General features: G+C 35.2%; 1 protein-coding gene across 2 annotated transcripts in view; it reads left to right on the top strand.

Annotated features, from left to right (window-relative positions):
- LOC129719830 (uncharacterized) overlaps positions 1-27,462 on the top strand; it is a 615,095-nt gene that overhangs the window by 107,242 nt on the left and 480,391 nt on the right. For both annotated transcript variants that reach the window (XM_055671238.1, XM_055671239.1), the window contains exon 4: positions 20,330-22,654. In XM_055671238.1, the coding sequence (XP_055527213.1) occupies positions 20,685-22,654 (1,970 nt within the window). In that variant the 5' untranslated portion in view covers positions 20,330-20,684. The remainder of the gene's footprint in view (positions 1-20,329; positions 22,655-27,462) is intronic.

Raw genomic sequence — 27,462 nt, forward strand, 5'->3', positions numbered from 1 at the left:
GGAATTGCACTTTTTTTTCTTATAATTCGAAAACAATGCGGTTTGAGCGGATTTAGAAATTTACAGGTATTTTTATGCGAATCTCGGACTTAACGCATTTTCTTATGCCAATTTTGGAATTGACGAGTATTTAAACCAATTTCGGAATCAACACGTTTTTTACGGCAGATTTCAGAACTTACGTTTTTTCCAATCGGTTTCAAAGCTTACGAGTTTTTTTCACGAGGATTTCCGTTTTTTGCGTGTTTCTATGCGGATTTCGGGTTTAATCGCGTTCCTTATGCAGGTTCAGAAATTCAGAAGTGTTTTTATACGAATTTCGTGGCTTACGCATCTTTTCACGTAGATTTCGAAATTTATTCGGTTAAAAAGAGGATTTCGGAATTTATGCGCGATTGTTACGCTGCTTACGGCATACTGCGGTATTCAATTTTCATACAATTTAGGGTGTTAAGCGGTTTTTTTCAAGTATTCCAGATCATACGCTTTTTTTATAAAAAAAATCAATTAACAGATTTAATTACCAGAGAGCAATTAATCCGGTTCTCACAAAGATCTCGGATTCATGCGTTTTTTTCTCACCCGGTAAAATATCTTTTGTTATATTTTGACTCGGTCGGACTCGATTATATATAGTCTCCGATTTTTTTTCACTATATATAATCGAATTTTATATATAATCGAATCAGAAAAAAAAATTGTGAATAATAAAAACAAAAAAAAAAAATCATAAATAATTTGTTGTTTTCGAATAAATAAGAAGAATTTTATTTTTGATTCATCACCCTAAAAGATAGGAAACACATTTCTTACAAAAAAAAAGTACATGTCTTATAATTATTCCTGATGTAGTTGCAGTCAAATGTAAAGAAAAATAATTAAAAAAAATATATAAAAGTATATGTAGATTTTTCAAATTGTTTGTATATAACTTCTCAAATTTTCTAAAATTTTAAATTTTTTTTTTTGGAATTATTTTTATTTAGGTATTTTTATTTAAGTATTTTTAGTTTTGTTTAGTTTTGACTTTTGTGACTGTAACTTCTGGTCTTTCTGACCTTTAGATTGTTGAGCTTTTATGATTATTGAACTGTTTTATGTTTGATCTTTTACAATACATTTACAGTTCATTATAGTCTTTTGAATTGTTAATTTCTTGTTATTTTTTTTGGCTTTTTGATTTTCTAATTATTGATTTGATTTTTTTTTTCATTTTAGCTGTAACATTTTTGAATTTTTCGATTTTTAGCTGTTTTATTGTTTTTTGACATTTTAGTCTTATTGACTTTTTGGCTTGTGGATCTATCGATTTTTTAATTCGTTGGCTATTTGACTTTGATTTTGTTTTTATTTTTTAAAAATATGATTTCATTGGGAAATTTTTTAAGCCCTTTCCCAAATTAAAACCTTCACATTATTTCCAATTTTTCACAGTTTTACGATCATTTATTCAACTTGTTGTTTGCTTTACTTGTTGCCATTTTGACTGATTTATTTTATGGCTTTACGATTTTTTTTACTTTGTGACTTTTGAACTGTAAATTGTTGGTTTTTGAAACTTTTAACTCCTTCACTTTTTTTCCAATTTTTCGATTTCTTGTTTTTCTTTTGCTTTCTAGATTTTCAACTCATTGATTATTTACTTGTTTGGTTTTTGATTGTCGAACTTTCTTATTTTTTTTTTAAGTCAATTTTTTTATTTTTGACATTACTTCAATTACGATTTTTTTATTGTTTTGAGAGAGTATATGAACAAGAATTACCGTCATTTGGACACTCACACAAGAGTGTGTAGCCTATATGACAACTGCTCAGCACTGTTTGCTGAATATCGTTCCTCTAAATTTGTTTATTTTTATTCGTTTCTCCGTTTATGAACGATATAACGGGTAGCAACTAAAATTTTTAGAATTTTTTTTCTACAGTTGTCAAAAAAGGTGGATGAACTTAAAGAAAAACTGATTTACTTTTCATGAAGATACATTCATTGTGAACTAACAAAAAATATTGTGCATTTGAGAAAGGTCCGATCAACTGTTCACAATTCGTTGATCTCCAGTTATTTTTGCACTGGAGGAATTCAAAATTCCAAAGAAATCTTCGATTAGACGACACTGAGATGGATTTGTTGGGTTGCGTAATTGGGGTACAAATGGAGTCGGGTGTTTGTTCAGTAACGTTTGTGTTTTTTTTTTGACGTACTGTGATGACATTTTTTCTGGCCAGAACACATACTTTTCGTCTGTATGGTGTATATATTTTGATTGATTGCCAAACCACTAGAACCTTTTCTGTCCACTACTCTGGCCGGTCTTCCAGTACCTTCCTGGCGGATTATAGTTGAAGTTTGCAGGGAACCATACACAATAGAAACCGGATTCTTGCTTTCAAATCAGTTTACCATGAACTTTTTGCTAAAATTGTTGCGCAGTTTATAGCGAACCGTACAATGCGCTTGCGGAATGCTCCTTGTTAGAACACCATTTTGAACCGAACTGAGTATGCAAAAACAAAACAAAAAATACTGGCTTGAAAAGAAAAGATAGAGCTTTCATATACACTAAAGTCGCTTTTTACGCGGGGGATACGTGCCGCTTAAAAAAACCGCGTAAATTCCGGTATCTGCTCAATAAAACCCGCGTAAATTCTGCAATCCTAGTGAAGAGAAACCGAAATCCGCGTAAATTCCGGAATCTGCGTAGAAAAAAGCGTAAATTCCGGAGTTCGCGTTAAAAAAACCATCCGAATTCCGGAATCCGCGTAAAACAGCCGCTTGAAAAAACCGCGTAAAAAGCGACCTTAGTGTACATATTATCATTTCTATCTGAGAGTGTTTGTTGTGGAGTAAAAGGCTCAAAACAAAATTCAGATTTTCAGTTGCCACCCATTAATCGCATAGATAGGTGTGGTAATTTTTTTGTCATATTTGTGAATTAATGTTTAGGGTTAGATAGGCCGGAATTTCCCTTTTACTGTGGAAAAAGGGTTTGCTGAGTGCTGACTTTGACGTCTCGGTGGGTTTGTTTTGATCGGCAGCGGAGGCAGCCATCGTAAGAATCATTTAGAAGACCAGCGAGGATTGTACCGCTGGGCCGTGATTCTATTGTCTGTGTTTGGGGTTTGCTCGCCGGGTCGCGCACTATTGCTATTGATTTTAGAATAAGTTGAAATCATTCATCATAACCTTTGATGTAACTTTTCTAGGCACTTATAACTGAGCTGTACGTTTTATCCATGTATGGAACCACTTTCAGTTAAATGTGTAACAAATTTTTGCGTTGCCCTTTTAGGCTGAAGTTAAAACATCTTCTTTTTCTGATCCCAAAAGTATTTTCTAGCTTTGTCAGTTGATTCGGAATACACTGGGGTCTTTTTTTACGCTAGTTATTTTCATGCGGTTTTTTTATACGCGCCTTTTTCTACGCTGATTTATTAATTTAAATAATGCATATTTTTAATATATTTGCCGTTATAATCAAAAAATAGGCAATTTACGTTTATTCGGGAAGAAGGAACAAATATACATTAATAATGGTACAACGATACGAGTCAGGGTCGTTGCGATTTACTTCCGGTTAAGAAACGAAAACTTAAACATGTAGCAAAATGATTTAAAAAAAGTTATTGTCATGTTCTTCAATGAATTTTCATTTTAGAAGCACTAAAAACTCATTTTGCGTGTTTCGTTACCATTTTTATATCATTTTTCAAGTTTATATTAATTGCGGGCCATTATTTTTAATCGGATCTTATTATTGAATGGGGTTTTTTTACGCGATTTTTTAAAATTACGCGGTTTTTTATACGCGGGTTTTTTCAACGCGGTACAACCAACCGCGGAAAAAAGACCCCAGTGTATATAGTTTGCTTCGTCCGTTTTTTCGAATTTTTTTCTATATATTTTAGGATAAATATTTATTTTCTTCTGTTTTTTGTGTACCTAAAAAGCAGTTTTCATACCTTTTTGTCTAATTTTTGATCGTATTGCTTTCATGAGCTTCTAAAGTGCTTCCAGTTATTTCCGAGTGCATTTTATGATTATTTTGCTCCTGAGTTTTCTAGCTTTTAGGAACGCTTCCGTTAAATTGAAACTGTTCTGTTCTTTTGAACGCTTTTGGTTATTTTCAGCAAATCTTGAATTCATGCACCTATATATTACGTAAATACTCAGACTAATTCCAGCTGAATCCGGAGTCATTCTGGTCCTTAAGTTAAAGTTTGAATTGTGTTTGTTATGTATGAACATCTTTGTAAATGACTAAATCGGCTCTCTTTTATGTGAATTGTAAATTTTATTGCTCTGTTATTATTTTCGTTTTTGGTCTCAACTGGCTTTCAAAAGTGAATTATATTTTTTGGACTAAAAAATTTATCCACGTGGATATATTTTTAACAACTTTGAACCCACTCTCCCTCTGTGAAAAACCCCCCATATACATTCCAAAGATATTGTATGGACCGTGGACATTACACAGATCCTTTTTTTACGCTTTCCTTCTACCTTGCTATATCCTTTCTACCTCCAAGAAGCTTCACTTCTTGTGGGTAATTTGGGATGATTTCTTGATAGTTGCTTTCAGCCTTTTCCTGAGGCTGATTTTTATATTTAGTCTTATTTATTTTTTGCCACCCCCTCTGCTAACTTTGATAACCTTGGACATAAAAAAATTCGAAATTTGTACCAGCCTTATTTGAAAATAATCAAAGATCAATCGCTATCGCTATCTTTTGTTTACCACGACGTCATGTAATTGCTGTTTGGTCCAAGTTGCTGTTACGATACATCTTGGTTACCGTAAACTGGGGTGACTTTGATCACTTTTTTGATTGTACTCAAATATTTTTAGAATATACTGAAAACAATATTATTCGATATTTTTAAAATAAGTACTGGCATGCATTGAAAAAGATTCAGTCACTTCTTCAAAAGTTTAGCAACATTTTTGCTACGAGCTCTTTTTTACCACATTTTCAAAAAAGAGGTACAGTGATCAAAGTCACCCCGGTGATCAAAGTCACCCCAGTTTACGGTACTGAAATTCGACAAAGCAACATTTACCATATTGTTATCAAATTTCATGCATATGTTCATACACATTGCTGTTTCATTCTTAAAACTTGTGTTGAAACAACGAAAATGTTGCAATTGGCTCCGCCTCCTGCGCTTTTTTGGTCATTGTATAAGAAACTGAAATGTAGCTGCAACTTAGTTTCACATAAGAATTTGTTGCTGTGATGCAAAAAGTTCATAATCGAAACAAATTTTGCTGCTTGGGATATTGGGAATACTTACCACAATGTGTGAATATTTCCATCATACAGACCTGCGAGAATTTAAGTTGAAATTCAACTAAGTTTGGAAGGAGACAACCAATCCTCGAGATCCCTTTGATTTTGCATTATGTAGCTGAGATGAGCGTAAAAGCCTGTGTTCTTCCGCAAATTTGTAGAATCAACAGCGGCAAACCAATGATAAACCAGGTAGGTAACCTCGAAAGAAACGGATTCAAGGCACATCAAGAAGTATTTTTAAATTCATGATTTTTTGTATTTGGTTGTTTCATGAGATTTCTCTTAGCGGGTGGTGGTAGGAGAATGTTGATGTTAATGAAAATATAAATATTTAACTTTTCACGACATTTCTTTACTCCTATCAATTTTTTAGGAATCATTTTTCTGCATCCTGATGTCACTTGGCTTGACATAATATTGATATGTTAGCGTCGCTTGTTTACCAGTAACTGAGTGTCATCATTTTGGGGTTCGAAATGGCGTCAGACGCCAATTTTCGGTTTCGTCATCCCGGTTCTGGAAATACTGAAATTGGGGAGATTTGTATATTTTCTTCAGCTCTTTACAGCTATACAATAATCGAAAGTCACTAGCTTGACTAGCTTGGCATCGAACATAGATTTGCATAACCTTTATTATTAACCCATTTTGGCCCAGGGGTCGAACGTTTTGTTCGATGAATCGAACAGTATGTGGAAAGAGCATTATAAATATTCACCACTCACTTCTTGCCCAGAATGAGCGCTACGTGTAGCATTTTTTTGCACCGAACTTTTTTATTATGCTCTGTACTGTGTTTCTGCTGCTCACAGAAAAATAATTACACTTGCTGCTCTACCACAGCTGAATTCCTCAGGTGAATCATTCTAGTGAGAATAGTCATACGCACTAGGATAAAAGCAACGGTTTTGGCCATAGTATGTTATGTATGAGAGATATTTATCCTTCTTCCTTCGAAAAATATGTAATTGACTGAGTTCTATGGAGAAATCAGGTGAATTCGTCTATATCATGCACTAACACTGAGTTTAAGTGATGAAATTATGCTATGTTGTTTACATATTTCCAACCAAAAAACTTCTCTGCACTCCCATTTTGGCCACAGTATTTCTGTATCGGCCACTTGGAGCTCCTCTTTTGGCCAATTAGCGAGAAAGTTGAAGTCACACGAATTTATTTTATAATTTGATTTAACCATCTAGATATGTTTAATCAGCAAAAAAACCTCGTTATTGAACTATTTAAAAGGCCAGTCTATCTAGTTTAACTTAGCTTAGCTTGACTGACTGCACATATCACTCCGTGATTGACAAGCATGGAAAAGTTCACTCACTGGCAATATTTCATGCAAATGTGTTCTTTGATTCACCAGTTATCGTTCAACTATTTCCAATCGCGTACAATTTTTCCATAGAAACGCTGCTGATTGTTTTGAAGTAGAATACTTCTCTCAGGAAGTTCAGCTACATAGGGATGTGAAATGAAAATCTAAAACCGAAAAAAGTGAAAAATATGTCCAATTTCAAATGCTAATAAATCGGTTAGTACTCGATGGATTTCCTTCGTTCTTGCAGCAATAGATTGGAAAATCTTCTAAGATTTTTCCCAAAAGGAGATAGTTGTAATTTTATTATTCACACTATTGTACTATTTAAAATAGTCAAGCCTTGTCAAAACGAAAAATTTGACCTCTGATTAGTCCTTATATGATTGCTTCCCAAGCATGGTCGACAGAATCATATACCTTGCAATTGAAAACATGCTATTTGGCCTATTGAGGAGCCTGTTTCAGCCAAAGTCGCTCATAATAGTTCTAAACAGCGACAACAGCAGCCGTCCTTTCTTAGCAGCAGCACTAGCCCTGTGGTTGATCACCACGTCCTAGGAACAGCGCGGTTCTTCTCAGCGTGTGTCGCCATACTGCCATTATTCCCCCCGTGGTGGGGCAGCATGAAGATTGCCATCAGGAAATCCAGTTTAGAACATCAATATGCCTTTTTCAAGGCAATTAAACAAGTCATTGAAAGTTAATAATTTTTGACAACGCAAGCAAGCATTCTGTGTTGGATCCTAGCAATTTAAATCTGTCGCACCCGTCTAATTTACTGAATGTGAAATAGCTTCCACAGTGCATGTTGTCCGTGTATCCTAATTCCCCCACTGTTAGAGCAGCCCAAAGGTTGCGATCAGCCACCGATTTTGAACCGCAAAATGCCTTTTTCGAGGCAAATAAACAAGTAATTGAAGGTTAATAATTTTCTGGCATCAACACAAGCAGACGGGATGCAATCAAATTCTGTTGTAGTTATCTAATTTTTACTTTATTGAGTTAACCCCCCACTGTAGGGGCAGCGCAAAGGCTGCGATCAGCATAACAAACTTTGAATAACAAACTGCCGTGTTAGAACGCGTTCACAAAGACAGTTAGACCTCTGCCATGGTGAACGCGAACGCGAGCGATGGGGCGAGAAACTTGCCCTAGGTAAGTAAACAACTCTCTTTACGGCTGTTCGGCATTCTGCATTTTAGTAATCAATACTTCTGATGGCTGTCTGATTTTCAGTGTGAAAACAGCCTTCAACTTTGTTATCAGAGTGCCTGACTACGATTCGGTAATATTGTTTGAGTTAAATGTTTACAAAATTTTACAATATTCCTCTTTCTCCCATTCAATAAAACAGGTAATACGATGCATTCGTCATACGCAAGTTCACCATAACTCCCGCTATCGGCGTAACACAGAGAGGCAATCAGCGTCATATCCGATTAAAAATTCAAAAACAAACTGTCATTTTTAGGACAACCAAACAAATGAATTGAAGATTTAATATTTTCTCGTTCTGAGCTTAAAACCAAAAGTTAATTATCTTAATTTGAATTCACATGTACATAAACTCTGACTGTTGAAACTTGTTTGCGCCGCAAAGAGTTTGTTCTTTTCCTGTTCAGTGAGGTCGTATTTATATGTGCAAACTGAAATTGAGTAGTACTTAAACTTCATTTGCACAGAATTTTCAATACTGCCAATGAGCGGTCAACATTTATTTGCTAGGAAAAACGACTGACACGCAAGCAGCCGGGTTATCTTTCTTGTAAAAGTTTTCTACTTCAATCTTGCGGTCGTGGCTTTGCACACAACCCTCCTGTGATTTTTCGCTTCTAAGAGTTCCGAATACCATAGAAGGAGACTGAATGATTCAAACACGATAGTATTTATTGTATCCAAGTTTACTTGCATTCAACATTATCGCGTGAATTTATTTATTTATTTGTCGTCAATTATAAGTAGACCATATTAATTACATTTCATTCTTATCTTACTAACCTCAAAAAAAATATTTTCTTAACTGTAGTTTTGTTCATTGTTACATCGATTGATTCACAATATTGGTTATAACATGACATCATTCTATTAAGAGGTTCGTTTTTTCCATAGTTTGTTCGTTGATTACTGATATAAAACAAGTTTCTATTTCTTAGAGAACGAGTAGGAGCATATAAGTTAAAATTCGCCAAGATTTCTGGGCTGTTTATTCTTTATGTAATTACATCGTTTATAAAAGCTACCATTGCGAACTTTCGTCGCTTTTTAAGTCCATCAAGATTTATTAACATGCAACGCGACTCATAGGAAGGTAAAGGTAAAGTGGTCTAACCCAGCTTTCGTAGAGCATACAACAAAAATTGCGGAAAAAAGACCCAAGTGTATATAGTTTGCTTCGTCCGTTTTTTCGAATTTTTTCTATATATTTTAGGGCCAATATTTATTTTCTTCTGTTTTTTGTGTACCTAAGAAGCAGTTTTCATACCTTTTTGTCTAATTTTTGATCGTATTGCTTTCATGAGCTTCTAAAGTGCTTCCAGTTATTTCCGAGTGCATTTTATGATTATTTTGCTCCTGAGTTTTCTAGCTTTTAGGAACGCTTCAGTTAAATTGAAACTGTTCTGTTCTTTTGAACGCTTTTGGTTATTTTCAGCAAATCTTGAATTCATGCACCTATATATTACGTAAATACTCAGACTAATTCCAGCTGAATCCGGAGTCATTCTGGTCCTTAAGTTAAAGTTTGAATTGTGTTTGTTATGTATGAACATTTTTGTAAATGACTAAATCGGCTTTCTTTCATGTGAATTGTAAATTTTATTGCTCTGTTACTCAACTGGCTTTCAAAAGTAATTTATATTTTTTGGACTAATAAATTTATCCACGTGGATATATTTTTAACAACTTTGAAACCACTCTCCCTCTGTGAAAAACCGCCCATATACATTCCAAAGATTTTGTATGGACCGTGGACATTACACAGATCCCTTTTTTACGCTTTCCTTCTACCTTGCTATATCCTTTCTACCTCCAAGAAGCTTCACTTCTTGTGGGTAATTTGGGATGATTTTTTGATAGTTGCTTTCAGCCTTTTCCTGACGCTGATTTTTATATTTAGTCTCTTCCAACGTCGGAACCAATTTCAGAAAAAATTGGAATCAATTCCTGCTTTGCCCTTCTTTGATCTGTTGGTGGGTTTCTCAGCTTTTTTGGGCTAAATTTTGATGGGATTTCTTTTATTTTTGGCTTTTTTAATATAATTTGTTTCTAATCTGGTGGATTTGGGCTGAATTTGTATTTATTATTGTTAATTTTTAATGACATTTTTAATACCTAATCACTAAATAAAGGAAAGAACCTAACGTTTTCAATTTTATGGCCGTAAACCTATGCTTACGTCAGTTTTCTTCAAATTTAACCCTCTAGTGCCCAAGTTAATTTTCAGACGGACTTCGAAAAAATCACAATGAATCTTTATAAACATTTTTTAAGTATTGATTGAAGCTTTTTAGAGGTGTAACTGAAGATCGTCTGAAGGCGGTACTGGGCACTAGAGGGTTAAGATTGTTAAAGTTATTATGCAAGTTAATTATTGATTGTTAGGAATATCAAGTGGTTTAAGTATTTGTGTACCGTTCTCATTTTCTTGTATAGTTATTTTCTAGCTATCAAATGCAAAAGAATTAAAATAAAAAACCACCAGAAATAGGCACTCATAATTTATTGCAACGCATTCGGAATGCGTCATTACCCAGCAGTAGTACGTATCGTTATCAGTCAATGAATTTCTTCCAACGCTCCCTCACGTATCAAGACATGATTCGCCATAATAAAGTTAGCAACGACCGGACTGACAATTGCGGAGTGAGCTGTAAACAAAAGTGGGCGAAACAAAGCGAGCGCACGTACAGACGCCTATTAATAATAATGCACGCTTAGCATACTAACCCAGAAATAGGCTCCATATTAGAGTTTGGAGAGGCGCTTAATTTATATTAATTACTACCGGCATCCGTGCGCTCGCCCGCCACTGGGTTGATAAGTGACGAGCAAGTCTGTTACTGGTTGAGAAAGTGTGCTTCAACGGAGACGAACACGTGGTAACCAGTTGTATTTGTTAAAATGTAATGAATATGTAAAACAGTCTGTCATCGAAGTAACTGTAACGCTCGGTTTACTTCTATGTATTAAAAAGATTTTTTTTTTATATAAAGCGTAGTGTTCGGAACTTATATCCCATAGTTGTTGAACAGTAAGAATTAAATTTGAATAAAAAGGATGTCAAGTATTGGTAGCAAATATGAAAATTGAATTGAAAGGCATTCAAGCATGAAGATCTCACTGCCCATCCATCCACAATACAGACTGCGAGCAATTCCATACCTTTTGCGCATTTCTAATGCTATAGACACTTCTGTGCAGAGCTTTAATGTGGGTTTCAGCTTCATAATTAGCCTCTTTTAGCTCACTCCGAAAAGCTTACCTCGGTCATCTCGGCACGAGCAGCCGGCAGTTCTTCTTGTTTTTGTTTTTATTATTGTTTGGAAAACTGCCGCGGGGGTTGCAAAAGTGGCCAAACGATACAACACGAGGTTAATTCTGTAATAGGAGTGCTTTAAATTTCGAGGTTTTTCCGCTCGGCTTAACATATATTCAACCGGCGGAAATTGCTACTCACATTCGTATTTTGTTGTAATTAGATTCTAAGGCCGCAGGCGAGTTCGATGCGGCCGATCGAACTGAAGAAATCGTAGCATTAACACACTAGAGTGTAATTGAAACATTGCTTGAAAATATTAGGTTCAATTTCTTTTCATGCGCCTATGAATGAAACCAACAATTCAAATTATGCACTCGTTAAAGCATGATGTTAATGAAAACATTACCATCATTCGTCGATTGTAAGTTCATAAATGCTCTCATCTGCATACCTTGGGGATGAAAAAGCAGTAATTTTCATACATTAGCATCATTGTCATTGCATGTGTGAATCTTCGCACCAACAGTTTTAATAGTATTCATACATGTTTGCAATCGTAAATCTCCGGCTACTTAATATACAGCAGTTAAACCTTCCCATCCACGCCCTCCGGTTGTGGATAGGCTTATTTGGAAGTTTCCTTTTCGCTTATGCTGCAAACTGAAACGCAGCAATATAATCACCGTCAGATGATGCGAGTTTAAACAGCGAAAATCAAAGCCAGAATTGGGGGTCATTCCAAAATCATTAGCATAATTCGCCAATAATCTTCAATTTACACCTTAGCATTGAGGATGAAGAATTTCAATACCAGAAATTTATTTGACCAAAATTACCCATCGCTTCCACCATTTGTCGATTTCTTTGAAGATACGGTGCGCGATTCGTCAATTCGCGATTATACTCTACCTTCATCCTTTTCTTTCCGTTCGGAAAATTATTCAACAATTAAGGTATTAATTTATGCTCGTATCGTTACACCACGCGAATCCAACGGCGGCGGACCAATATGGACTTCGGCTGATGTTTTGGGCCATTTCCCGTCGTCCGTCGGCGGCATTTTACTGTGTAGCCGGTAAATAAGCCTTTTAGCCTTACACGATCACTTGGTTGTGCATCTACGGTACATGATGTAACGTAGACACGGGGGATATTTAGTCCAACAAAGTGGCTCCGCTATTAGCCGAAAGTGTGAAAGTGAAAAGCAGCAAGCTAAATCGATTTTAAGCTTAGTTTTCTGGAACATGGATGGACGAAGACGAGTTTTTTTCATTGCTTCGATAAGTTAGATTGTGCAACTACTGGTGGTGGTTGAGATTCGAAATGTTCACAATTATCAATGTTGGTTGGTAATGGTTATGCAGTTTCAATTTCCATCCAACATTGCTGTTTGGTAAAAAGAACAACTAGGTAAAATGTATTCATGCAGTGTTTAATCATTATGAAGACTATTTCACAAATATATAATAAAATATTCAAAAAATCACAAAACCTTAAAATAAGCTGAAAAATATGAGAAACATTAACAATTAACAGAAAAAAAGTCACAAATCTCACAAAGTATTGAAATTTAAAAAAAAACAGAAGGTCTCGAAGTCAAAAAGGTAGAAAAATACAAACAAAAGCTATAAAAAGTCTAGTGTTAAAACTGTTTAAACGCCAACAGACCAAAAAGCTACCCGATCAGAAGAGCATAACTTAAAAATTACAAAATTCTATCAACGCGAGATACAAATAACATATTTTGATACAATTTTGTATTTTTCCATATAATTTTGATAACAAAATTGAATCTGAATGAGTTATAATAACGAAACCTGATATGAAGTAGTTCTGAAACAAATCTAACTAATTTTTCGTTTTTATTAAAATCTGTTGTTTCTAACAATGTTTGTTATTATGCTGTTTTATATATTTATTTTGTTAGAAAGCTGATACATTAGTAACAAATTTTGATATATGTTTGATACAAGTAAAATCATTTCCGTTATAATTTCTGTTATTTTAACACTTAACGGGATCAAATTGAAAACACAGCCCATGAGGCTTTTCCCGTAACAAGCTAACAGCTTCTGTTACATTTTTGTTGGTTTCTTTCTGATTGGGGAAACACTGAACAAATTTAGGGATAAAATGTTTGAACTGAATGTAGAACACAACGTCTACAGTCAATGAGTTTGAAAGTTAAAAGCTCAAAAAAATTGCAATCAAACTGATACAATAAAAAAATGGAAGAATAAAAACATCAAAAAGTTCAAACGATTGGAAGTTAAGAAGTTGTCAAAAATGAAGGTAAATAAATAAATAAAAAGTAGAAAGTAACATGTCAGAGACTCTGAGAGCCAAATGTCAGAAAGTAAAAAAAAATAAAAATGTTGAAATGGTAAGAAGTCGAAGTCCTTAAAAGATAACGCTGATCGACAAAAGCAAAAAAAAGTTACTCTAATGCTCAAATAGCATTCCCGCTATTTTTGGTGCCCCTAGTTAGGCCGTTACAAATTTTATTTTCATTTTATGTCACCCCCCCTCCCCCCCCTTCAAAAGTCTTGAATATAGGAAGGGGAAGAAAAAAAAGCTCAAACCGTTTTGTTAATTTCATTGGTTTTCCTACAGCATAAATGCTTAATTTAGCAACAAACAAGTCAGGTGACATCGAGAGTGTCGTCGAAAGGCAAGCGAAATAAATACTAATAATAATAAAGTTTTATTTTTCAACATTTATTTGAGTGCAAGTTACAAACGTCATAACTTGCACACAAACTTCAATCGAAGATATTTTTTTTTAGTTTCGGTGTTATTTATTTTTTGCCCCTTTGCTAACTTTGATAACCTTGGACATAAAAAGAATTCGAAATTTGTATCAGCCTTAATACAGAAGTATGAGAAAAACCGCAAAGTAATAGCTAGTCAAATTTGTCGCTTCGGCGTATAGCTTCCCAGAATACTCATTTAAGTCTCTAAGAAAATTATCTTTGCCAGGGGCCCCGAAATTCATGAGAATGGTAAAAAGCTATAATCTTTCACTTTTTTCAGTTGGAACTTGAGTGCAAAACTTGTGTTTATCAGTATAGTTAGTCATAAAATGAAAATGCTGGAACCGAATGATGAAAAGCTGTAATATCTTAAAAAGGTTGGAAATTGGAAATGTCAAAAGAAGTAGTCGATATACTAGAAGTTGTTGAAAATTCATTAAACCAAAAATTGCTTTGAAAGTTTATGAGATTGGAAACCAAAAAAAATGAGAGTCCAAAAGTCAAAGGATTTATATGTCTGAAGGTTTAAATCGTAGAGTTATGAAATCAAAAAGTTAAAACCAAGTTAAATCGTGGAGTTAAAAAGTCAAAAGAAAAATTTCCAATCTTTATACCTTAGGGTATTATAAAAGTATAAAAGTTTAACAATCAAGAATGTCAAGTTCAAGTCGCGAGGTTTGTAGATCCAAAAGTCGAAAAGTCTAGAAGTTGAGAACTTAAAAGTCGCACGGTGAGAAAATCGCAGATTATAAACAGTAAAAAAATCGAGGAAACTTTTGGATCAAATTAGAAAGGGTAGATAAAGAGGGAGAAGGAGAGAGGAAAAGGTAGATAGGGAGAGAGGGAGAGAGGGAGAAAGAAGAAGAGAGAGAGAAGAGAGAGAGAGAGAAAAGAGAGAGATAAGAGAGAGAGAAGAGAGAGAGATAAGAGAGAGAAAGTGAGAAAAGAGAGAAGAGAGTAGAGAGAGAAGCGGGAGAAGAGAGAAGAAAGAATAGAGAGAGAGAGAGAAAAGAAAGAAGAGAGAGAGGAAGAGAGAGAGAACGAGAGAGAGAAAGTATGAGAGAGAAGAGAGATGACGAGAGAGAAAGAGAAGAGAGAGAGAAGAGATAGAAGAAAAAAGAGAGAAGAGAGAAAAGAGAGAGGAGAAATAAGAGAGAGAGAGAGAAGAGAGAAAAGAGAGAGAGTAAGATAGAAAAGAGAGAGAGAGCGTAGAAAAAAGAGAGAGATGGAGAGAGAGAGAAAGAGAGGGGAGAGTAAGAAAAAGATAGAGAGGGAGAGAGAGAGAGAAAGAATATACTCGGGCACAAAAACGTCAAAATGAAAAAGTCAAATATAAAGGAGTCATGAAACTGAAAAGTTAGAAAGTTATTAAGTTTACATTATAAAAAAAAAAGTTAGATCGTACAAAGATAGAATATTAGGACATGGAAAAGTCAAGGGCCTAAAGATCAAAACATAATAAAATATAAACGTTGAACCGCATAAGCTTTAAATCATAGAGTAATGAAATCAAAAAATCAAAACCAAGTTAAATCGTAGAGTTAAAAAGTCAAAAGAAAAATTTCCATGCTTAATACCTTAGGGTATTATAAAAGTATAAAACAATCAAGAATGTCAAGTTCAAGTCTAGAGGTTTATAGATCCAAAAGTCGAAAAGTCTAGAAGTTAAAAACTTAAACGTCGCACGTTGAGAAAATTGCAGATTAAAAACAGTTAAAAAAAATTGAGGAAACTTTTGGATCAAATAAGAAAGGGTAGAGAAAGAGGGAAAAGGAGAGAGGAACAGGTAGATAGATGGGGGAGAGAGAGAGAGAGAGAAAGAGAGAGAGAGAAAAGAGAGAGAAATAAAGAGAGAAAGAGAGAGAGAGAGTAAGAGATGAAGAGAGAGAAAGAGAGAGAGGGAGGGAGAGAGTTAGAGAGAGATAAAGAGAGAGAATAGACTCGGGCACAAAAACGTCAAAATGACAAAGGTCAAATATAAAGGAGTCATAAAACTGAAAAGTTAGAAAGTTATTAAGTTTACATTATAAAGAAAAAAGTTAGATCGTACAAAGATAGAATATTAGGACATGAAAAAGTCAAGGGCCTAAAGATCAAAACAAAGTAAAATAAAAACGTTGAACCGCATGAAGTTGAAAAATGAAAAAGGCCAATATCAAGAAGTCAAAAGCTCACAAAGTCTAATAGAAGCAAAAATTCAAAAATTTTCATGCAATTAAGTAAGAAACTCTCTGATGAAATTACCTAAAAGTTTTAGAAAAGGTTTTGAAATATCTCCAACACGTCTTCATGAGTCACTAACTCAGCAAAAAGTCGTTGGAAAATTACAAACCAAATGAAAAGTTACCCATTAAGATAAAATGTCATTAAGTAGTCACAATTGTTTGGAATATTTTAAAAAAGTAAGTCAGCAGCATAAAAAATTATGACAACGCCGAATAAAGTCAAAAGAAAAACAAAACAATACAAGTCACACAAGGTCACAAAGTAAAAAGGAAGAAAAATTGAAAAATTAAAAGTAAATGTTATAAAAGGTAAATGTCAAAATTTAAAAAGTTAAGAGGTCACAAATTTAAAACATTCCAAAAGTAAATAATCAACAAGCCAGAACAAGTCAAAATTCAAGAAGTCATGCAGTCTCAAAATCTCATGTCAAAAAGTCGAGGTGTAGAAAAGTTGAAAAATCAAAATAATAAAAAGTCAAGATATCAAAATATTGAAAATTTAAACCGCAAAGTCAAAGAGTTAAAATGATAAAAAGTATGAAACTTTGAAAATCTACAAGTGAAAATGTATCAAAGTCGAATGTACAAATGTAAATTAGTCAACAAAAAAAAAAAAAAAAAACAAAATATCATAAAGGCAAAAGTAAGAAAGTCGGAATAACTATAGTTGAATAGTCAAAAAGAAACAAAAATCAAACAACTACTAAGAGTTAAAGAGTATAATAAATTACAAATGTACTAGTGTAGATGTCTGAAAATTAGGAAACCTAGAAGTAAGAGGCTCTAAAAAATAAAAGTCTAAAAATCAAATTCGAATGAACTTTTAAATTGAAAAACACAAAAAGAAAAAAATACTCAAGTTGAACGGTTGAAACCTCGAAGAAACCGATTGAAAATCAAAGCATGTCGAGAAGTTAAAAACTCAGAAATTTCAAGAAACATCAGATAAAATATATAACAAAAAATGTCAAGAAGTAAAATGTCAATAAGTAATACTTATTATTATATTATTATTATTATATTATTATAATATACATCATATTATTATAAATATAAGCCAAAAATTCAAAATCAAATAGTCACCAGGTAATTAAGTAAGAAGAAATAAATGAGAAGTGAATACGATAGAATGTCAGAAAAGAAAAAGGGTAATAATCTTTAGACAAACAGTCAGAAAGTTGAAAATTCAATAGATACACATTCGAAAAAATATAGGAAGTTAAGAAATCAAAAATCAGAAAGTTAAGGAGTCTAAAGTACTTCAAAAAGTTCAAAAGTCCAAAAGATTGAAACGTTTGAAGCCAAAAAGAGATACATTTCCATAGTCAAATAGGAAAAAATTATAAAATCGCAAAAGCAAAAATAATTATTTAGTGATTCCCCGATCAGAAAGAAAAAACAAAAATGCAACAGAAGCAGAAAAACCTTACAAGCTTTGTGCTCAATTTGACCCCGTTGGGTGTTAAGATAACAAAAATTATAACAGAAATGATTCTGCTAGTATCAAACACATATGAAAATTTGTTACTAATGTATCAGCATTCTAACGAAATAAGATAGTATATAGAACAATATAATCACAAAAATTGTTAGAAACTACAGGTTTTGATAAAAACGAAAAATTAGTTAGACTTGTTTCAGAACTACTTCATTTCAGGTTTTGTTATTATAACTCATTCAGATTCAATTTTGTTATCAAAATTATATGGAAAAATCAACCCGGTGGCATCGGCCTTGTTTCCTGAAGCTGTCGTGAAAGACAGTGGCGCTAGTCTCATCTATGTTTTTGAAGGTTTGTTCACACAGAAGTGTAAGCATGACGAACGAAGCATAATATATGTTGTACAGAATTATGCGCTCGAATCAATTCATTCATTTAAATAAAAGCTTAGCTTAACTTTGTTAATGCTTAAAGGTAGCGTTGATATTTTATCTCATTTACACGTACGTTGAGATGTTAATCATTAAATTATCGCGCGATGTCAGCTGCCTGCAAGAAACACCACCGTTCGAAATAGGCAAGAATAAACGTTGTGTATATTCTATAATAATGCAACGCGTTCATTTTTTGTTTCATCAAGCAAAGCACTCGACGTTATGTGCAATAAATACATCACCCGAAAACAACACATAAACACACTGCCGCTGAACACCGCAAGTATGAACACTGCTTTTTTTCGTGTTTCGATGAATCAGCTGTCAAATAGCATTTAAAATTGATCCAGTGATCCAGCTAATGCTGGCTTCACTTATGTTGTATGTAAACGTCAGTGATGCCACCGGGTTGGGAAAAATGCAAAATTGTATCAAAATATATTATTTGTATCTCGCGTTGATAGAATTTAGTAATTTTTTTGTTATGCTCTTCTGATCGGGTAACTTTACTAAAAGGTTATAAAATGATTCTAATAGGTCATCCAGAAGTCATCAAGTCAGTAGAAAATTGCTAAAAGCACAAACAAAACGAAAAAAAAATATCAAAAGTCTGAATAAAGTCACCGGAATAGTTGTTGAAATGTCACTAGACAGTCACAATCTTCTGTAAAGTTGTTCAAAAATTATTAAGGAAAATAAAAAACACAGAAAATTACGCTGAAAAAAGTTAAAAAGAAATACACAGTAACAATTGTCAAATAGTCACAAGAAAACAATCAGAAAAAGAGAGAATTTGAAAAAATAAAAAAAAAAGTTGAAAACAAACATGAAAGCTCCAACAGTCAACATTTTAATATTCAACAGGTCTTAAGTTTAAAATATTCGGAAAGTCAATAAGTCAAACAGTCTAAAACTCAAAAAGTCTCAAATCAAAGTATCAACAAGCCGAAAATTTTAAAATTCTAAAGGGGAGAATCAAACAGCCACTAAATTAAAAAGTCGAAAAGTCTCAAGGTTAAATGTTCAACAACCGCAAGGTTAACGTAGATAGATTTGGGAATACATCAACAACTATCAGCAGTGGCCCAGGGACTGAAAGCAATCGTAACGCAAACGTTCAACAATGCTCTGCAGTGCTGCGATCCGCCGGTTAGTCCGTCGCCTGTCAGCCTTGCTGTGCTAAAATCTGTTGCTGCTCTGCCGGTTGTGGGTCGAGCCAGTTTCCATTAAGTCAACCGACCTCATGCTGCAGTAATCGGGTATACAATGGTAACTGAATTTAAGCATGCTAGTTTTTGTACGTAACTACTGAGAGTTAAACCTGCAGGCGTATCTTTGTGGACTCTAGCGAATAAAACAATAACAACAAATCGGTTATAAAATCAAATTTAGCGTCGGCTGTGCTTGAGAAGAAAGATCTGTTTCAGCTCTGATTGGTCGAAAAATGCGTTGATCAAGGCCCTATATTTTTCAATAGTACATTTCGCATTTTGGTGACCACTTAGTTAATTTTCAATCGATTGTCGTAAAAATAAAAAAAAAAACGTTGGAAACTGACAAATATTTGAAAGTGTAAAATTTTCTTGATGCTCTCGATGTTTTCGAATTTTTCAATTTGTATCCCTATATACATATTTTGCTGTTGAACGCAATTCTACGTCAAAATAAAAAGTTTTTAAGAAAAATTGCGAAAAGTAATTCCATAAAAAAACGTGCAACTAATTTAATCGATCATTTTTGATTTGGCTGAATAGATGCATAGATGTTTGTATGGGAAAAAGATGCCATATTTTGCTATTGATTTATTGTTTTGGAATACGACTTATTTTTCAGACGCTATAAAAAAAAAAGATATTTTAGGAAGGTATTGATGTTCACAAATATTTTTTTTTAAATTAAAAGAAAAATCAAAAAGCATTTATCTAAAAAAGGTCATTTAAAAAAAATATTTTTTTATTTGCAAATGTCACAAAAAATGTGCAATGATAGAAGTGATGGGTTTAGACGATTTTACAAACTCAATGGTCTACCACCATCTGGATTGCTCAAGTGACCCAAGATTGTGTTCTTACCTCCGTAAATCTGTAAATTATTTTACATTTCAATCGGTCCATGCAAATCAGTTAAAGTTAAAGAATACCATTTTCCCACAAAGCCTATTAAAAAAAACGCTGTAATTAAAAAAAAACACTTTTAATGCAAAATGACGACTTCATCCCTATTAAAAATAAACTGTCGTTAAAAAAATACTTTCAACGCAAAATGACGTCTTTATCCAATGGGAACATCTGTGCAAAATTGTCCCATCTTACTTAAAACTGTTCACAAACCACAATACGGCAACTGATCATTTCTTTTATTATTCTTTTTCCCATTCCAGAACTATCGTCGCCGGTTCCAGAAAGCCTTTGACGGTATAGAATCTGCAGATTGACACATAATAACAAAGCGGTAGCACCGACACCGGCTGGATTGACGGTTTAGCATGCGGAATTCCAAAAATGTTACAACCTAATAAATTATTTATGAGCATCTAGTGCAATCATCATCACAACACAAGTGGGTGAGTTTGCTACAGCCTCAAAAGCGAAGCCGCTGCAACCGTTTCCAAGTGTGCAGCGAGAGAGAGAAAAAGAGACAAACAGGTGTGGTGTTGTACCTCTGAACTGCAACTAGATCGTGACGATCGGCCCCGAACAGCGCGGGAATCGCGCGCATTAAACGAAAGTGAAACCATGGAGAAATATGTAACCGTTGTGTCGGTCGATGATCAGCCATCAGCTTCTAGCAGCTCACACGCGGGAAAGGGTGAGAGTGACCAGCGTCAGCCACTTCCTAATGTAGACATCAAGGAAGTGTTGGCAGGAGGTGCCCCAGCACCGGCAGTTGATTCACAGTTTGTGACAGTGGTATCGATTAGCCATGGTGTGGGTGGAACGGAAGAATTGGAACCTGAGGTGGTACTAGTTTATCGGCTGCCTGGAGAGCGGTTGGGATTTGGTCTTAAGTTTCAAGGTGGAACTAAGAACAATGAGAAAATTCAGCGATTGTTCATTCAATCATGTGCGGAAAATAGTCCCGCTTCGCGGGTTCAGGCCAGTTGGGGATATCTCCGGGAAGGTGATGAGATCCTAGAGATCGATGAAGTCAGCGTGACACGGATGACCCGAATCGAGTGCGTGAAGTGTTTGAAGGAAAGCAATTTGGCTATTAAGCTACTGGTGAGAAACGGGGAGGGTAAAGTACAAAACTTCTACGATGAAAACGGAGATATTCCGGAACGGAAAAGCGTTCCACCTCCTCCGCCACCGGTTCCACCAAGGAAGTTGAATAAACGAAAATCGGTGGAGCAACCACTCGGTAATGATATACCGGTTAAGCAAATCGTTGAAATCGTACACCCACCCGACGCGGAGGTGTACTCAAACTTATTCTCAGATGATATCAGTGATTTAATCAGTGAATCTGACGACACTGCCAGTACAATTTCCACAGTCATAGATAAGTACTCCATATGTTCTAGTCTATCGTCCGAGGATTACACAATTTCGTCTAACCCAAGTAGTTTGGAGCTAGCAAAGGCTCTGAAACCGTTTACACTTTTGGAGAAAGAGTTCAACTTAGAGAATAAGCTGGAAAATAACATCTTCGCCTTTCAGTCGAATTCGATTAATGTAGTCCAGCTGGAGGTTGAAGCCGAGCCTCTGATGAATGAGTACGAAAACATCACCACAGCCAAGGTAGATGAAGCTCAAAACTACGAAAACATTGTAGTGCACGCTAGTGATCATCAGCCGCAAAACTACGAAAATGTTACCATCCAAACCGTAACTGAACCTCAACCATATGAGAACGTAACAATCACAACCTCATTCGGTGGCACTTCGGAGTCCGCTGTTTACGAAAATGTTGACCTCAAATCTCCCCCAAGACCACTTCCCAGGCAAGCGGGCACAACAGAACCGAAAAAGCGTGCCGCTCCAGTGGCTAATGTGGTTCCACCGCCGCGTCAGAAAACCCCGAGAATGGCTCCATTACCACCAATCCCACCACAACTGCCTCATGAATTTAATACCATTCAAAGTTGGCTTCAGGAAGCCACCGAAGTCATTCATGAATGCGCTCTGACCGGCACTGGCGGTAACGAACCAGCGAAAGAGGAAAAGTCCCCTCTTCGTAGCGCCGGTAGCAACGAAAATCTCCCACGGTTAATTGATTTCCATCCGAAAGTATCTAGTCCTTTCAAAGCTTCCCCTCCGCAGCCGACAATTATAACGATCGACAACGTTCAAAATGTAAATAACGAACATCATCAGATCGTACCTGCGTCGGAACAAATGGTGTCCGTGAAAAAGTGTATCAAAATTATCGCTAACGAATCGAACGAAGCGAACCACCATTACATCGAAAGCTCTGACGACGACGATGACGATGATGACGAAAATGACGAGCAAGAGGACGAGGAGAGAATCTACGAACCGGCCCAAATGGAGGAAGATCGACAGCTGCGCTGCTATGCCGAACTTGCCGGCATGGGAGCTTTCGACAGTTACAGCGACGAGGATGGCGAAAAGCTTGGTCCGCCGGAGATTATCGACGGAGGTCCCTCGGAGGCGTACTTCAATTATCACTGGACCACTACGTTACTGCCACCCATCGGTGAGGTGGAAGAGGAGTTTTCCTCGCTGGAGAATCAACAGAGCGGGTAAGTTGGCTTACTGTAACGTAGCGCAGATGATGAGGGCCGCACCTTGATTGGCGTAACGGTTGAGATTTCGTTCAATAGCACGTATTGCATGCAAGTCTGTTTGGAACTTTGTTTGTTACGTGCAGAATATATCTTATAATAATATCAAATGAAAGCGACAATATAAAATTACGCAAGAAAATTCAGTTTATAAAATAATGAATAAAAAAAAGTTCAGGTTGTCTACCGCACTTATAAGTAATTGTAGTGGATTGCAAAGTTACCCGAGCTTACACGCTTCTTGAATTGCATACACATCAGGCGTAGTCGTAATATAACGTTGGTGGACTGGTAACAACCCTTTTATTCTATGCGCCGTGTAGGCACGAATTGGAAGATTTGTGAATTCAGTTTTGAATTTCTACAAAATATGTAAAAAAAAACAGCTGAATAATTTATTATTCGTTAGATTTTATTGCAGAGAAAATATAACGTAATTACGCACGTGGTGATTAATAGAAATTTAGGTAAATCTTATGTTGAATTTTTCAAGATACCCGAACCCGAAAAAACGTATTTTTTTAATACTTGTACCCGACCCAACCACAGGTATTATTTTTTAACCAAACTCTATCCGAAATCAGTACGAACCCTTTGGGTATGGTTTTCAAGAAAAAATACCGAGACCCTACCATTTCTTCTACGTATCCCATTCAATCGCTCGTGTCACCGAATGTCAAATGACCGCTCGTACAGCTTCAACTATTTTGATTTGAAGTAAATTTTCAAAAAGTGCGTAAGTGCGTAGGCAAAAAAAAGTTTCTGTTGTAATTACACAGACTTTGTGGCCGACTGTCAGGGTCCCTGTGAATTGTACCTCGAGACCAGCTGAGAGGATATTTTTTAGCCAAAACTAATACAAAGCATTGTAGATCAGTGAATTTTTGGTTATATAGAAAAATTGTATAGAAACGAGATGTATGAAACCAATGATGTTCTGCAAAAAAAAAAAAATATTGTAAAGAGAAGCTTTCAACCGAATATAAACATTTCATTAAAAGAACTGATTTAAAAAAAATCAAACATGAAATTATAACAACTTATTTGGTAAAAAGTTCCAGATAAACAATGAGAGATCATTTTTTTAAAGGTTAACTTTTCGTGTTTTTTTTCAAATTTAACATTCTACGATTTAAATTCTATTGCAATGGTTTTTATTGTTCACACAACATTTTTTGGACATGGCACAGCATTTAAATGATGTAAAATGAATCTAAAAGTTATTTCCAATTTAAAAACTCATGGTCATTAAGATTCTAAATGCTTCTGTTTAGAGTAACACTGCTTTTTACGTGGGAAAGAGTGGGCGCGTGAGGCCTGAAATCAGCATATGGAAACCTGCGTGAATTTTGTAATCTGAGTGAAAAAAACGCGTAAATTCCGATTCGATCGCACAATGTAGATATTTGCAACATTGGAATCCAGACGTCATTTTGAAATCCAAGATGATCTTTTTCGGTTTTTGGAAAATAGTCTAAATTGGTCAAATACTATTCAATGTAAACATTTCTTGAGCTGGGATGATGCCAAGATACCATTTTTAGTTCTAAGTCGCCATTCCTTTTGGTTCCAGAATTACCCAGAATGGAGATGTTATTTGGCCCTTTTACCGTACCGTACTACGAAACTACCTTCGAAATATTTGAATTGAATAGTAGTTTTATATTTTAGTAGTTGGGTGTACAACTGCTGAACAACCTGCTGTTTAAAGGAAATATTTGTGGGTAGTACACAATATTATGAATACTCGATTTATTTTGGAGTATGTAATATAAATTTATCAGTAGCTTTATTATCCATGAAAATAGGAAATATTAGAATATACAGTGCTTTTTCGATTTTATCGCGGTCAAAAAAATTACCGTGAATTTAGCGAAATGATAAAAATTGGAATTTTTGTTTTGGATTCAATTGAAATTTATCTTATTTTAAGGAAAATGATGCACATTAAGGCAGACAATGTGTGCAGCAGGGGAAGCGGAAAATAAGCGAACTGGAAATATAATACAGAATTGGAAAAATATACCGCATCCCGACGGGACTCAAACCCGCAATCTCCCTGTCTCCGGCATGGTGTTTTGACCAATTGAACTACGGGGTACGGTGGTACTGTTCCACAATCTATATGCGTATCACATTCCACTGTCGACTTATTCTATTGCTCATCCCTAACTACACATACTGCTTGTCTGCCTTAATGAACTTGAGTGTTAACGGGTAAAAGCCGTTGTTCAAAACAGAAATAGAAAAAATTTAGCCCTACACCTTCCGTTGTTGTGTAGCACTTGCAAGCACGACTCAGACTGACTTTGGTCCCGATCACACAGGTCTGATCGCTGTCGTCAGCTGACTCTTCTGTGTGTGATGAGACATTCCTTTCAGTCGTATAAATAACATTTGCACAGCATTGTGTGTTGTTAGGGATGAGCAGTAGAATAAGTCGGCAGTAAAATGTGATACGCATATAGATTGTGGAACAGTACCACCGTCCCCCGCAGTTTTATTGGTCAAAACACCATGCCGGAGACAGAGACATTGCGAGTTCAAATCCCGTCGGGATGCGGTATATTATTCCAAATCTGTATCATATTTCCAGTTCGCTCATTTTTCGCTTTCCTTGGTGCACACATTGTCTGCCTTAATGAACTTGAATGTTAACGAGTAAAAGCCGTTGTTAAAAATAGAAACTAGTCCGAAAAAATGATGCACTTCCATAGTTGAATGTCACATATAAGTTCAAGATACAAATGAATAAATAAAAAAAAAATTAGTTCAAAGTATTTTTCTCCATAGCATTTTCGCGAACTGTCTCACAGTATTTATACGAGCAACACCAATATGATTTGTACTGCCCATTCTTTAGCATAGCTAGGAGAGTCTAATACTTGTTTATGTGAAATTGTGGAACGGCGAGATTTTATAATTTTCAAAGGTACATACTTTGAGCTGTCAACAGATCTTCTTTTTCAACTACTCGAATAATACGTAAATTTTGCTCCAAAGTCAATGAAATACGTATTTCACGCTTCATTTCTCTCAAAATAATGACACAAATAAATTGGAACAGATATGACACTTGGTTGCCATAGAAAATTGATCAAATAAATTGAGTTTATGAAACTACCTATACACATGCAACGACACAAGGCACAAGTGAAAATGATGTTTCATATACATATATCTACACCTGTAAGTATATAAAACTTGAAGTATATTAGTATATTACTAATTTTTTGGAAAAGCGTGATAAAAACGAAAAAAAAGCTTGAAAAAATTCAGCGTGAATTTGGCGAGAAGTGATGAAAACGACTATTGATAAAATCGAAAAAGCACAGTACTATACATATAAATGATGAATACCCGCATTAGAGCTAACCCAAAGAAAAGCAACACTACAGTTTACTACAACATCTTTGAATCGCAACATTTGAAACGTTTTACAACTAGGCATTTTTGAAAAACGACGCTTGAAGTCTTCTTGAAAATCTCTAAAAATTGCTGTGGAACTTTTCAAAAATAGAAATCTTAAAAAATGATGTTGCTCTCGTATGGTTTGATCTAAATTTTGGCCGCCATCCTCAAACTGGTCGCTATCATGAATTTAATCGAATAAACAATAACCTGCTTATATGACAAAACTATTGCTTTGAATGCACACTACACGATTGAAGACAACTGATAGAAAAATTCTGAGCTTATCTCATGTGCAGCGATGGGAAAAATCACTGCGAGCGATTTTTAAAATGCGCATAAATGTATCGGCTTTGTTACACTCTCTTCGCCTTCCCTCTCACTAGGGGAGAACCGTATAAGACGCACCAGTTGGGTAAGATGGCCCATGCTATCAATTCCCCAAAATACGTACACATGTGGCTTTTTATGCCGAAATTCTTCGCTTTTCTCATAAAAACCCAGCTTCTCTACAGTTTTCATACGAAAAAGTGTGCCATAATGACTAAAATATCCAAAAAATGTGCACTTGGCAGTGGCTCTGTCCAACATGTAATTATTCATGATTTTTATTTAAGCTTTTATGATCAACTGACTAGTCGATAATACAAAAAAAAAAAATTGGTTCCCCTAACTTTTACATTTTTGGAGTTTATAATACTATGAGTATTTCAAACTATTTCACTAACTTTCGTCAACTTTTACCTAAAATCAATCAAAATTAAAATTGGGGCAGAATGCACTATGAAGAGCTTGCAGGAGATCGCTTGACAACTTAGAGCATGTTCCATTATTTTTGATTTTACTTTTGGGACTTCAAACTATTCTCACTTCGCGTGCTGATTTCTGCTAGTGGCATATTAGCCTTCTGCTTTGGAGCATACTGACCTTTGTGGTGGTGCGTTTTGGTCACGGGCTTGTTTGGCGGCAATGGTAATTTTTACAAAAAAAATTCATTGAAATCGAGTATTTTATAATAAACTTCGTTATATACATACAATAAATAGATCCTACAATCATCCTACACGTTCAATGTATATATATATTTCTTGCTGTGAGTGTACACCATAACACGTGCGTGATTCTCGATGTGCGCAACTCGGTATATAAAATTATTCGTCCGAAGTACACAAAGCGAATAGTTCTCATCTATTCGTACTCATTTGACTAATGATCATGATTCTTTTGTTCAAAAAAGAAAGTAAGTGACAGTGTATCTCTCGTACTCTCGCTTAACTTAACCACAGCCGAAGTAGTGTCTTCTACCACACTTTACCTCTCACCGCACCACCTCACTGCTGCTGCTCACTCGACAT

The sequence above is a fragment of the Wyeomyia smithii genome, chromosome 2, assembly GCF_029784165.1.
Source record: "Wyeomyia smithii strain HCP4-BCI-WySm-NY-G18 chromosome 2, ASM2978416v1, whole genome shotgun sequence".
NCBI lineage: Eukaryota > Metazoa > Arthropoda > Insecta > Diptera > Culicidae > Wyeomyia > Wyeomyia smithii.